The sequence below is a fragment of the Zalophus californianus genome, chromosome 2 (genome assembly GCF_009762305.2).
Source record: "Zalophus californianus isolate mZalCal1 chromosome 2, mZalCal1.pri.v2, whole genome shotgun sequence".
Taxonomy (NCBI): Eukaryota; Metazoa; Chordata; class Mammalia; order Carnivora; family Otariidae; genus Zalophus; species Zalophus californianus.
The window spans coordinates 177548591-177563139 of NC_045596.1; the positions used below are offsets into that span (position 1 = coordinate 177548591).

Here is a 14549-nt window from a genome sequence, read left to right on the forward strand (position 1 = left end):
GATAGGAATCATGACAGCAGCTGTAAACACCTCCCAGCTAGCTCACCAAACTGGGATTACCCCACCGAGCTTGGTGCGAAATTCAAGAACAGATTTAAGTGAATATATTGACGGACTTTGAGGAGGATAATGAAAACAGCCTAGGGAACGGAAAACAAAGAGGTGTTGAAATGTTGATTTGAAATGTTCTTTAATCTTTACAAATGCTACTTGCTATAACTGTGTGTTGCCCGTCAAGAAGGATACAAGAGGAAGTAAGAGAGATGGAAGATAGGGAAAGAATAGCCAATAGAAGAAAATCAGCAAATTATTTTTTTAAATTCAGGAGAACTTTTTAGAAATAAAAGGTCTGAATCTACACGTTAAGAGTTCATCGTATACCTAAGAAAACTGAACTATAATGTTCAAGTTTGAGTCCTAGCCTTACAAACTACTGGACTCTAATACAAACTATTAGACTCAAAAATTCATTTTACCTGGAGGCTCCAGGTAAAAATCTAGATCACTTGCCAGACTGATTTTTGTTCTTTTGTTATGCATGTATATACACACATCCTGCTGTGGAGCTGGGTTAATAGCAACTATTGCAACTATTTCACTTGCCACTTACCACCCTGTTTGGGAGTTGAGCATTTGAGTGCAAGAGGTAAATCACAGGTCTGTTCTAATTCCACGGATGTGGAAATATTCTTGGAACTAAAGGTATGTTTTTCTTTCACTCCCTGGGTTGCATAAAGAGTTCTTAAAACCTTTCACCTTGCCATTTTGTTTCTTTTTGTCCTTACTTAGACATGTTCTAGCATGTTCTACTGTTCAACAATGATTTACACTGTATGCTGCTACATCATTATTTCTTTACCTTCATACTCAATTTGTTGGTGATAGTAAAATTCACTTCAGTAGCCCCACGTACACACACCTTTTTTCCTCCCTTCCCCCCCCCCCTCTCATCCTTCCTTCCTTTGCCTTTTGGAAGTATCTGATCTGCTTCTGCTTTCTTGGAGTATCTTAACTAATTTCAGTGGCACTGGTTTATAATAAATCAAGTGGATTAAAGTTTGGTAATTATTCATTGAGTACTCAGCAATAAAGGCATTTCAGGGAATGCAGAAACTATTTTAAATATAGGGCACATAAGCATATGAGATTTTTCTGATGTAAATGTTACATACCATTGTTCTATTGTTGTTTGTTTTGTTTTAATTTGGATCTCTGCTAGTTGAAACTACACTGATAAGAATATCGTACATGAAATCTGAGTAAACAATACAAAACATGGAAAACGTACAATACATGATGGATGTTATAATCAGGACAGGCAGCAAGTAATAGAGGGCTAAGCAGAAAGGCCATTCATGCTGCTTGAAAGGTTAAGCATTTGTTTGACAGGAGAGTGATATTTTTAGTTCAGCCTTGGAGGCTAAGGAGAGTTTCACTATATAGTGTAAAGGAATATGGCTTCTAAGGCAAGAAACCAATGCATAGGGGTATTAGTGGAGGGTTCTTTGAGACTGTCAGGAAAGATGTGACAAAAAAGCAATAAGAGGCTGGGAAGCACTGTAGGCTGAAGGCAGAGCTGAAGAGGTTAGATGTTATCCTTCCTCTAAAAGGGACCATCAGAGGTTTTCAAGCGAGGGAACGGGATGACTGGATCAGAATTTTAGAAACATTTTTCTTGAAGTGGTGAAGGGGGTAAATGATGGAAAGAGAGAGACTATCAGAAAAAGTCATGAGAAGAAGTGGTCTACCCAAGTAGTCTTCAAACATTTTTGCTCATGAAGTCCCTAAAAAATTTGAAAAACAATGTTCCTCTTCACATATTTTAAGTTGAGGAATATGTTTTTATCATAAATTTAAATAATGACAAAAAGTGCAATTTTCAGGGGAAGGAAAGATAGCAGGGGAGTAGGGGACCCTATTCCAACTGGTCCCCAGAATTGAGCTGGATATCTACCAGACCACTCTGAGCACCCACGAAACCAGCCTGAGATGTAAGAAGATCTGGAGCTCTACAAGCAGAATATCGCAGGCGGTTGGTTTCGAGGTATGAAGCGGGGAGCCCTGATTCTGCGGGCAGATATCGGAGGATAAACGGCAGCGGGTGGGAGCCTGGCCGTGGGGATCCTACACTGCCAGTGAGTGACAGCCTCACGTGCTGGGGACCGGGCACAGACTCGCAGACCGGAAAGGACTTTAGGACAGCCCCTGGGGTGGAAACCCGGAGCTGCAGGGTTGCTCATGCAATCCATGGGCGGCTGGCAGTTTTAGAAGCACAAAGGGCAGAGATGTGCCCTGACCTGAAGGCAGGACTGGGGGCACTGCGGAGGGGCGCCCGATCCAGGCTGCTGCAGTTTATAGCAGCATGGATAGAAATGGAGACAGTGTGACCTGGAGAGCTCACTGAAGAACAGACTGTGATCTCTTTGCTCTGAGGCAGAGGGTTGGAAACGGTCTCTTCTGCTCTGACTTGCGGAAGAGACGCGGAAAACCACCAGGGAAAGAGAACAAAAGCCCCAAAAACTGATTCCCGCTGAGCCGATCCCCCGCCACAGGGGGTCAGGGCAACTCCGCCCAAATAGGGTTGCCTGAGTAACAGCGCGGCAGGCCTCTCCCCCAGAAGACAGGCTGGGAAAACAAGAGGCCAGCAACCCTAAGGTCCCAAGAAAATAGATGCATCTTGCTTGGGTTCTGGTCAATAATTTGGACTCTATACATTCCCTCAAACACCCATCAACAGAATGACTAGGAGGAGGAACTGCCAAAATAGAAAAGTCTCAGAGATTATGACTTATGCTGCAGATTTACAAATGGATGCAGATATAACCAAGATGTCAGAGATGGAATTCAGGCTAGCAATTGTGAAGACAATAGCTGGAATGGAGAAATCAATTAATGGCAACATAGAGTCTCTAAGGGCAGAAATGAAAGCTGAATTGGCAGAACTTAAAAATGCTATCAATGAGATCCAATCCAATCTAGATAATCTAACAGCTAGGGTAACTGAGGCAGAAGAACGAATAAGCGACCTGGAAGACAATATAATAGATAAAAAGGGAAAAGAGGAATATAATAGATAAAAAGGGAAAAAAGCGACCTGGAAGACAATATAATAGATAAAAAGGGAAAAAAGAAATTTCAGAATCCATGAAAATAGAATCAGAGAAATAAGTGACACCATGAAGCGTTCCAGTGTCAGAATAACTGGAATCCTGGAGGGAGTGGAGAGAGAGAGAGGACTAGAAGATGTATTTGAGCAAATCATAGCTGAGAACTTCCCTAATCTGGGGAATGAAACAAACATTCGTGTCCTAGAGGCAGAGAGGACCCCTCCCAAGATCAAGGAAAACAGGCCAACACCCCGGCGTGTAATAGTAAAACTTGCAAATCTTAGAACCAAGGAAACCATCTTAAGGGCAGTTAGGGGGAAGAGATTCCTTACGTACAGAGGGAGGAATATCAGAATAACGTCAGACCTATCCACAGAGACCTGGCAAGCCAGAAAGGCCTGGCGAGACATATTCAGGGTACTAAATGAGAAGAACATGCATCCAGGAATACTTTATCCAGCAAGGCTGTCATTTAGAATGGATGGAGAGATGCAGAGCTTCCATGACTGGCAGAAACTGAAAGAATATGTGACCACTAAGCTGGCCCTGCGAGAAATATTAAGGGGGGTTCTATAAAAGGAGAAAGACCCCAAGGGTGATATACAACAGAAATTTACAGGGACAATCTATAAAAACAATGTCTTCACAGGCAACATGATGACAATTAATTCATATCTTTCAACAATCACTCTCAACGTGAATGGCCTAAATGCTCCCATAAAATGGCACAGGGTGGCAGATTGGATAAAAAGACAGGACCCATCCATATGCTGCCTACAAGAGACTCATTTTGAACCTAAAGATACATCCAGACTGAAAGTGAAGGGATGGAGATCCATCTTCCATGCCAGCGGACCTCAAAAGAAAGCTGGGGTAGCAATTCTTATATCAGACAAATTAGATTTTAAACTAAAGTCTGTAGTTAGAGACACAGAAGGATGCTATATCATTCTTAAAGGGTCTATCCAAAAAGAAGATCTAACAATTGTAAATATCTATGCCCCCAACATGGGAGCAGCCATCTACATAAGCCAACTGTTAACCAAAATAAAGAGTCATATTGATAACAATACGTTAATTGTAGGAGACCTCAATACTCCACTCTCAGCAATGGACAGATCATCTAAGCAGAAAATCAACAAGGAAACAAGAGCTCTGAATGATACACTGGACCAGATGGACCTCATAGATATTTACAGAACATTCCACCCTAAAACAACAGAATACTCATTCTTCTCGAGCGCACATGGAACTTTCTCCAGAATAGACCACATACTGGGTCACAAATCAGGTCTCAACCAATACCAAATAAAGATTGAGATTATTCCCTGCATATTCTCAGACCACAATGCTTTAAAACTGGAACTCAATCACAAGAAAAAATTTGGCAGAAATTCAAACACTTGGAAGCTAAAGACCACTCTGCTCAAGAATGTTTGGGTCAACCAGGAAATCAAAGAACTTAAACAATTCATGGAAATCAATGAGAACGAAAACACATCAGTCCAAAACCTATGGGATACTGAAAAGGCGGTCCTAAGGAAGAAATACATAGCCATCCAAGCCTCACTCAAAAAAATAGAAAAATCCTGAATTCACCAACTAACTCTACACCTTAAAGAACTGGAGAAAAAGCAACAAATGATGCCTAAGCCACACATTAGAAGAGAAATAATTAAAATTAGAGCAGAGATCAATGAATTAGAAACCAGAAACACAGTAGATCAGATCAATGAAACTAGAAGTTGGTTCTTTGAAAGAATTAATAAGATCAATAAACCACTGGACAGACTTATCCAAAACAAAAGAGAAAGGACCCAAATTAATAAAATTATGAATGAAAGGGGAGCGATCATGACTCACACCAAGGAAATAGAAACAATTATTAGAAATTACTTTCAACAACTATATGCCAATAAACTGAGCAATCTGGATGAAATGGAGGCCTTCCTGGAAACCTATAAACTGCCAAGACTGAAACAGGAAGAAACTGACAACCTGAATAGGCCAATAACCAGTAACGAGATTGAAGCAGTGATCAAAAACCTCCCAAAAAACAAGAGTCCAGGGCCTGATGGATTCCCTGGGGGAATTCTACCAAACATTCAAAGAAGAAGTAATACCTATTCTACTGAAGCTGTTTCAAAAAATAGAAACAGAAGGAAAACTTCCAAACTCATTCTATGAGGCCAGCATTACGTTAATCCCCAAACCAGGCAAAGACCCCAGCAAAAAGGAGAATTTCAGACCGATATCCCTGATGAATATGGATTCCAAAATCCTCAACAAAATCCTAGCTAATAGGATCCAACAATACATTAAAAGGATCATCCACCACGACCAAGTGGGATTTATCCCCGGGATGCAAGGGTGGTTCAACATTCTCAAATCAATCAATGTGATAGAACACAGTAATAAGAGGAGGGAGAAGAACCATATGGTCCTCTCAATTGATGCAGAAAAAGCATTTGACAATATACAACATCCTCTCCTGATTAAAACTCTTCAGAGTATAGGGATAGAGGGAACATTCCTCAAGTTCATAAAATCCATCTATGAAAAACCCACAGCAAATATCATCCTCAATGGGGGAAAAGGTGAGAGCCTTTCCCTTAAGATCAGGAACACATCAAGGATGCCCACTCTCACCACCATTGTTCAACATAGTACTAGAAGTCCTAGCAACAGCAATCAGACAACAAAAAGAAATAAAAGGTATTCAAATTGGCAAAGAAGAAGTCAAACTCTCTCTTTTCGCAGACGACATGATACTTTATGTGGAAAACCCAAAAGACTCCACCCCCAAATTACTAGAACTCATACAGCAATTCAGTAATGTGGCAGGATACAAAATCAACGCACAGAAATCAGTGGCTTTCTTATACACTAACAACGCAACTGTAGAAAAAGAAATTAGAGAAACGATTCCATTTACAATAGCACCAAAAACCATAAGATACCTTGGAATAAACCTAACCAAAGGGGTAAAGGATCTATGCTCTAGGAACTACAGAATACTCATGAAAGAAATTGAAGAAGACACAAAAAGATGGAAAAACATTCCACGCTCGTGGATCAGAAGAATAAACATTGTTAAAATGTCTATGCTACCCAGAGCAATCTATATCTTCAGTGCCATCCCGATCAAAATTCCAATGACATTTTCAAAGTGATGGAACAAACAATCCTAAAATTTGTATGGAATCAGAAAAGACTCCGAATCGCCAAGGAAATGTTGAAAAAGATAAACAAAGCTGGGGGCATCATGTTGCCCGATTTCAAGCTATATTACAAAGCAGTGATCACCAAGACAGCATGGTACTGGCACAAAATCAGACATATAGACCAATGGATCAGAATAGAGAGCCCAGATATGGATCCTCAACTCTATGGTCAAATAATCTTCGACAAAGGAGGAAGAAACATGCAATGGAAAAAAGACAGTCTCTTCAATAAATGGTGCTGGGGAAAATTGGACAGCCACATGGAGAAGAATGAAACTCGACCATTCTCTAACACCATTCACAAAGATAAACTCAAAGTGGATGAAAGACCTCAATGTGAGACAGGAATCCATCAAAATCCTAGAGGAGAACATAGGCAGTAACCTCTTAGACATCGCCCACAGCAACTTCTTTCAAGATACATCTCCGAAAGCTGGTGAAACAAAAGCAAAAATGAACTTTTGGGACTTCATCAAGGTAAAAAGCTTCTGCACAGCAAAGGAAACAGTTAACAAAACAAAGAGGCAACCCACAGAATGGGAAAAGATGTTTGCAAATGACACTACAGATAAAGGGCTGGTATCCAAGATCTATAAAGAACTTCTCAAACTCAACACCCAAAAAACAAGTCAAAAAATGAGCAGAAGATATGAAAAGTCACTTCTCTGAAGAAGACATGCAAATGGCTAACAGACACATGAAAAAATGTTCATCATCATTAGCTACCAGGGAAATTCAAAACCACATTGAGATACCACTTACACCAGTTAGAATGGCAAAAATGGACAGGGAAAGAAACAACAAATTTTGGAGAGGTTGTGGAGAAAGGGGAACCCTCTTACACTGTTGGTGGGAATGCAAGTTGGTACAGCCACTTTGGAAAACAGTGTGGAGGTTCCTCAAAAATTTAAAAATAGAGCTACCTATGACCCAGCAATTGCACTCCTGGATATTTACCCAAGACACAGATGTAGTGAAAAGAAGGGCCATGTGCACCCCAATGTTCACAGCAGCAATGTCCACAGTAGCCAAACTGTGGAAAGAGCCGAGATGCCCTTCCACAGATGAATGGATAAAGAAGATGTGGTCCGTATATACAATGGAATATTACTCAGCCATCAGAAAGGATGAATACCCAGCTTTTACATCAACATGGATGGGACTGGAGGGGATTATTCTAAGTGAAATAAGTCAAGCAGAGAAAGTCAATTATCATATGTTTCACTTATTTGCGGAACATAACGAATAGCATGGAGGACATTAGGAGAAGGAAGGGAAAAATGAAGGGGGGCGGAATCGGAGCGGGAGATGAACCATGAGAGACGATGGACTCTGAGAAACAAACTGAGGGTTCTAGAGGGGAGGGGGTGGGGGAATGGGTCAGCCTGGTGATGGGTATTAAGGAGGGCACGTTCTGCACGGAGCACTGGGTGTTATATGAAAACAATGGATCATGGATCACCACATCAAAAACTAGTGATGTATTGTAGGGTGACTAACATAACATAATAAAATTTTTAAAAAAGTGCAATTTTCAGCTTATAGTAACAATATTTTACAATAAAACAGTATAAGACTATTTTTAAATGTATTCAGTGGAATAAATACAGCAATTTGATTTTTACCAATAACCATTTTTTTAAAAATACACAATCTCTTCTTTAATTCTTTTGTTCTTTAATTCCATTCCACTATCCTTCCAAGAAGGTTATAGAACATATTTTATATTTGAAAGTCTTTTATTAATCATAGTATATATATTTTACAACAAAACACACACATGTGTATATATATATATGTGTGTGTGTGTGTATATATGTATATATGCCAGACCTAAATCCCTTGAGGTCAGAAATTAAAAATTGACCTACTTGAAATAGTTTTAATAGCAGTAGGTATATAAGGAGAACACAAGTATATCAATGAATTATCCTGCCACCTTTCCAAATTATATAATGCTGTTTCTGAATATAACCAAAATTCACTCTGCACAAGATTTTTCATGTGTCAAAAGTAATAAATTCAACTTTATGTTCTAACTCTGAGGAAGGTAATAGTGTTTGATAATGCTACTTTACTTCCTGAGAATAAATTCCTAAGACATCCAGTGTTGTTTCTGAATTGCATAAGTGGAAAGTAAACCCAAATTCCAGATTCACATTTCTCTATTCTTCTGAATTTCGCTCTTTCAATATTGCTGCAAACTAAAGAACTGTAGCTAACCCCTGAAAGCAATGACAATTCCCACTTTTCTTTTGTCTTCTAAAACAAGAGTTGAATCTTCCCTGTCTTTCTTGCTTTTGTTCTTCTTTAAGGATAAATCAAAAATTTATTCAGTGAATAGAAAATTGAATGGCCAAAGACTGATGCTGGACAGTATCAAGTCAGAAATTTTTTATAAATAGAGTTTTTAAAATCCCAGGTTGTATAGTCTAGAACATTCTCCATTTAGGCACTTCTGTATTCCTGCCTTCTCTGAGTATATCTCTTTAATGATTCTGTAGAAGTCCATCTTCAGGGGTTCACTGTTATATACATAGTTACAATAATAATGGTTATTTCTCATTTGAGTAGCAGTATTCTGTTGCGTATTTTATATACATTGTCTCTAATCGCTATTTTGAAAGGAGGAAACTGAGGTTTATATATATGAAAATACCTACCTAAGCCCAAACAGCTAGTTAGTAAGGGGGCCTGGATTTAAACTTGGTTCCCTCACTAACTTCAATTTTGCTTAAAGTGGTATCCTTTGAAATACAGAGAATGTACTATAGTCTATGAAGCTGATGATAGGCTTTAAAAGTATCAGCCTTAAAAAGTTATTTAACTTTATTTTCTATATTGTTCCCATTACATAAGGAAAAAGTCTTATTAAGAATTCTGACTACCATTTTTTTAAATTTATTTTTTAAATTCCAGTATAATTAATGCAGTGTCATATTAGTTTCAGGTGTAAAATATAATGATTCAATATTTCTATATATTACTCAGTGCTTATGTAAGTATACTCTTAATGCCCTTCACTTATTTCATCCATCTCCTCCCCCCCACCCCGCCCAACTACTTCCCTTCTAGTAACCACTAGTTTGTTCTCTATACATAAAAGTCTGTTTTTTGTGTCTTTTTTTCCTTTGCTCATTTGTTTTGTTTCTTAAATTCCACATATGAAGGAAATCATATGGCATTTGTCTTTCTCTGACCTATTTCACTTAGCATTATATTCTCTAGCTCCACCCATGTTGTTGCAAATGGCACGATTTCATTCTTTTTCATGGTAGAACGATATTCCATTGTATATATATATATGCCAATCTTCTTTATCCATTTATCAATCAATAGACAATAGGGTTGCTTCCATATTTTGGCTATTGTAAATAATGCTACAACAAACTTAGGGGTGCACGCTATCTTTTCAAATTAGTGTTTTTGTATCTTTTGGGTAAATAGCCAGTAGTGGAATTACTGGATCATATGGTAATCCTATTTTTACTTTTTGGGGAATCCCCAGACTGTTGTCCACAGTGGCTACACCAGTTTGCATTCCCACCAACAGTGCATGAGGGTTCCTTTTTCTCTACATCCTCCCCAACACTGTTGTTTCTTGTTATTTTATTCTAGCCATTCTGATAGATGTGAGGTCATATCTCATTGTTTTGATTTGCATTTCCCTGATGATGAGTGATCTTTTCATGTGTCTGTTGGCCATCTGGATGTCTTCTTTGGAGAAATGGCTAGTCATATCTTCTGTCCATTTTTAATTGGATTATTTGGGTTTTTTTGGGGGGGTCTTGAATTGTGTATGTTCTTTATATATTTTGGATACTAACCCCTTATCGGATATATCATTTGCAAATACCTTCTCCCATTCAGGAAGTTATCTTTTAATTTTGTTTCCTTTGCTGTGCAGAAGCTTTTATTTTGATGTAGTTCCACTAGTTTGTTTTTGCTTTTCTTTCCCTTGTCTTAGGAGACCTATCTAGAAAAATGTTGCTATGACCAATGTCAGAGACATTACAGCCTGTTCTCTCTTCTGGGATTGTTATGGCTTCAGGTCTCACATTTAGGTCTTTAATCCATTTTGAGTTTATTTTTGTGTATGGTATAAGACAGTGGTCCAGTTTCATTCTTTTGCATGTAGCTGTCCAATTTTCCCAACATTTGTTGAAGAGATGGTCTTTTCCCCATTGGATATACTTGACTCCCCCCTTGTTGTAGATTAATTGACCATAAAGTGTGTGTTTTTCTAGGCTCTCAGTTTCTTTCTATTGATCTATATTTCTATTTTTGTGCCAGTCCCATACTGTTTTGATTACTACAGCTTTGTAGTATAACTTGAAATCTGGCATTGTGATACCTCCAGTTTTGTTTTTCTATTTCAAGACTACTTTGGTTATTGGGGGTCTTTTGTGGTTCATACAAATTTTAGGATTATTTGTGAAAAATGCTTTTGGTATTTTGGTAGGGATTTGCATTAAATCTGTGATTGCTTTGGGTAGTATAGACATTTTAACAGTATTTATTCTTAAGACCAGTCCATGGGCATGAGATATCTTTCCATTTGTTATGTCATCTTTAGTTTCTTTCATCCATGTTTTATAGTTTCCACAGTACAGGTCTTTTACATCTTCAGTAAAATTTATTTAGATATTTTATTCTTTTTAGTCTAATTAGGGTTGTTTTCTTAATTACTCTTTCTGCTGATTCATTATTTGTGCATAGAAATACAATGGATTTCTCTATATTGATTTTGTATCCTGCAACCTTACTGAATTCATTTGTCAGTTTTAGTAGGTTTTTGTTGGAGTCTTTAAGGTATTCTGTATACAGTATCATGTCCTCTGCAAATTGTGAAAGTTGTACTTCTTCTTTACCAATTTGGATGCCTTTTATTCCTTTTATCTGATTGCTGTGGCTAGGACTGCTAGTATTATGTTGAATAAAAGTGGTGAAAGTGGACATCTTTGTCCTGTTCCTGATCTTAGGGGAAAGGCTCTCGGTTTTCACCACTGAGTATGATGTTAACTATGGGTTTTTGATATATGGATTTTATTATTCTGAGGTTTCATGAATGGACTATACTCTGTCAGATGCTTTTTCTGTGTCCATTGAAATGAACATAGGCTTTTTATCCTTTCTCTTGTTGATGTGGTGTATCATGTTGATTGATCTGGGAATATTGAACCACCTTGCATCCCAGGAGTAAATCCCACTTGGTCATGGTGTGGTGAATGATTTTTTTTTTAATGTATTGTTGGATTTGGTTTAATTCTTTTTGATGATTTTGGCATCCACATTCATCAGAGAGAATGGCTTATAGTTTTGGTTGTTTTCTGGGTGTTTTTGTTTTGTTTTTTGTAATGTCTTCATCTGCTTTTGGTATGAGGGCAGATTTGGCCTCATAGAATGAATTTGGAAGCTTTCTGTCTTCTATTTTTTGGAATAGTTTGAGAAGAATAGGGATTGACTCTTCATTAACTATCTGGCAGTATTTGCCTGTGAAGCAGTATGGTCCTGGACTTTTCTTCATTGGAAGTTTTTGATTACTGATTCAATTTCATTGCCAGTAATTGGTCTGTTCAAATTTTCTATTTCTTCCTGCTTCAGTTTAGGGGGGGTTATGTGTTTCTAGGAATTTATCTATTTCTTCAAAATTGCCAATTTTTTAATATAATTTTTCATAATAGTCTCTTTTTAAAAATTTTTTATTGTTATGTTAATCACCATACATTACATCATTAGTTCTTTTTTTTCCAGAGATAAAACTTTATTTAAGGCATCAAGCAATATACTGAAAGAAGTGAGTCATGCACAAGTAATGTCCTTATTTCCATAATTGTCCATTTGATACTCTCTGCCCTCTTAACAAGGGAGTATAGTGAGCAAAGATGAGAAGCACACAGCTTTTATACATAACCATATCAGTATAAGTGTTTAAGAAAGTCCTTAAATTTTGTTTTCCTTCTTTGAAAGGAATTTCGGTTTTATTTCAGAAAACCAAAACAAACTAGTTCTTCTACTGAGGATGAAATTTCTCTCCAGAGTTATTTATGAAATAATACAGCTGCCTTTCTCTTTAAAAGGATTCTTGTCTTCTGGAATTCCTTTCACCAGAGGATCCTCTCCAGAACGTTCTTCAATGTAGTTCTTTATTTCTTCAGAACATTTAGACACCTGTTGCCTCTGCAACTTCACTTCTTTGTGAAGTTGCTCAACTTCCATCTTCAGCTTTTCCTTTTCTGGCAAATCTTCTATGTGAAAGGCAGGCATTTTCGCCCCAGAACCGGGCCCGGGGACAGCTCTGGAAGTGGACAGGCTGGGAATGCGGCACACCAGGGCGCACCCCGCCCGCCCGCCAGCACTGGACGGGACCGCCTCCCCGCCGTGCTCCCCAGGGCCCCGAGAGCTCGGCTGCCTGCCGGGTGTCCCCTCACGCCGGCCCTGCCCCGTGTCCTAGGCTCTTTCTCCGGCCTGCACGACCGCGGGAGGCCTGCCCCAGCGAGCCGGGGAGGGTTGAGTCGAGAGGGAGCCTGAGAAGCTGGGCGCTGCCCGAGCTCCGGGCGGGACGCTGGCCCCCTGCCGGGTCCCGAGCCGGCCACCTACATCATTAGTTCTTGATGTAGTATTCCATGATTCATTGCTTGTGTATAACACCCAGTGCTCCACGCAGAACGTGCCCTCTTTAATACCCATCACCAGGCTAACCCATCCCCCCACCCCCCTCCCCTCTAGAACCCTCAGTTTGTTTTTCAGAGTCCATCGTCTCTCACGGTTCGTCTCCCCCTCCGACTTACTCCCCTTCATTCTTCCCCTCCTGCTATCTTCTTTTTCTTTTTTCTTAACATATCTTCCATTATTTGTTTCAGAAGTACAGATCTGTGATTCAACAGTCTTGCACAATTCACAGCGCTCACCATAGCACATACCCTACCCAATGTCTATCACCCAGCCACCCCATCCCTCCCACACCCCACCACTCCGCAACACTCAGTTTGTTTCCTGAGATTAAGAATTCCTCATATCAGTGAGGTCATATGATACATGTGTTTCTCTGATTGACTTATTTCACTCAGCATAACACCCTCCAGTTCCATCCACGTCGTTGCAAATGGCAAGATCTCATTCCTTTTGATGGCTGCATAATATTCCATTGTGTATATATACCACATCTTCTTTCTCCATTCATCTGTCAATAGACATCTTGGCTCTTTCCACAGTTTGGCTATTGTGGACATTGCTGCTGTAAACATCGGGGTGCATGTACCCCTTCGGATCCCTACATTTGTATCTTTGCGGTAAATACCCAGTAGTGCAATTGCTGGATCGAATGGTAGCTCTAATTTCAACTGTTGGAGGAACCTCCATACTGTTTTCCAGAGTGGCTGCACCAGCTTGCATTCCCATCAAGAGTGTAGGAGGGTTCCCCTTTCTCCACATCCCCGCCAGCATCTGTCGTTTCCTGACTTGTTAATTTTAGCCATTCTGACTGGTGTGAGGTGGTATGTCATTGAGGTTTTGATTTGGATTTCCCTGATGCCGAGCAATGTTGAGCACTTTTTCATGTGTCTGTTGGCCACTTGGATGTCTTCTATGGAAAAATGTCTGTTCGTGTCTTCTGCCCATTTCTTGATTGGATTATTTGTTCTTTGGGTGTTGAGTTTGATAAGTTCTTTATAGATTTTGGATACTAGCCCTTTATCTGATATGTCATTTGCAAATATTTTCTCCCATTCTCTCAGTTGTCTTTTGGTTTTGTGGACTGTTTCTTTTGCTGTGCAAAAGCTTTTTATCTTGATGAAATCCCAATAGTTCATTTTTGCCCTTGCTTCCCTTGCTTTTGGCGATGTTTCTAGGAAGAAGTTGCTGCGGCTGAGGTCGAAGAGGTTGCTACCTGTGTTCTCCTTTAGGATTTTGATGGACTCCTGTCTCACGTTTAGGTCTTTCAACCATTTGGAGTTTAGTTTTGTGTGTGGTGTAAGGAAATGGTCCAGTTTCATTCTTCTGCATGTGGCTGTCCAATTTTCCCAACACCATTTGTTGAAGAGACTATCTTTTTTTCATTGGACATTCTTTCCTGCTTTGTCAAAGATGAGTTGACCATAAAGTTGAGGGTCCATTTCTGGGCTCTCGATTCTGTTCCATTGATCTATGTGTCTGTTTTTGTGCCAGTACCATACTGTCTTGATGATGACAGCTTTGTAATAGAGCTGGAAGTCCGGAA

General features: G+C 39.3%; 1 protein-coding gene across 1 annotated transcript; it reads right to left on the reverse strand.

Moving 5' to 3' along the window:
* Window positions 1-12073: 12073 nt before the first annotated feature.
* LOC113925046 (guanine nucleotide-binding protein G(I)/G(S)/G(O) subunit gamma-11-like) lies at window positions 12074-12661 on the reverse strand. Its single transcript, XM_035726256.1, has one exon. The coding sequence runs from the start codon at window positions 12596-12598 to the stop codon at window positions 12377-12379; it is 222 nt and encodes a 73-aa protein (XP_035582149.1). The 5' UTR covers window positions 12599-12661; the 3' UTR covers window positions 12074-12376.
* Between the last annotated feature and the right edge of the window lie 1888 nt (window positions 12662-14549).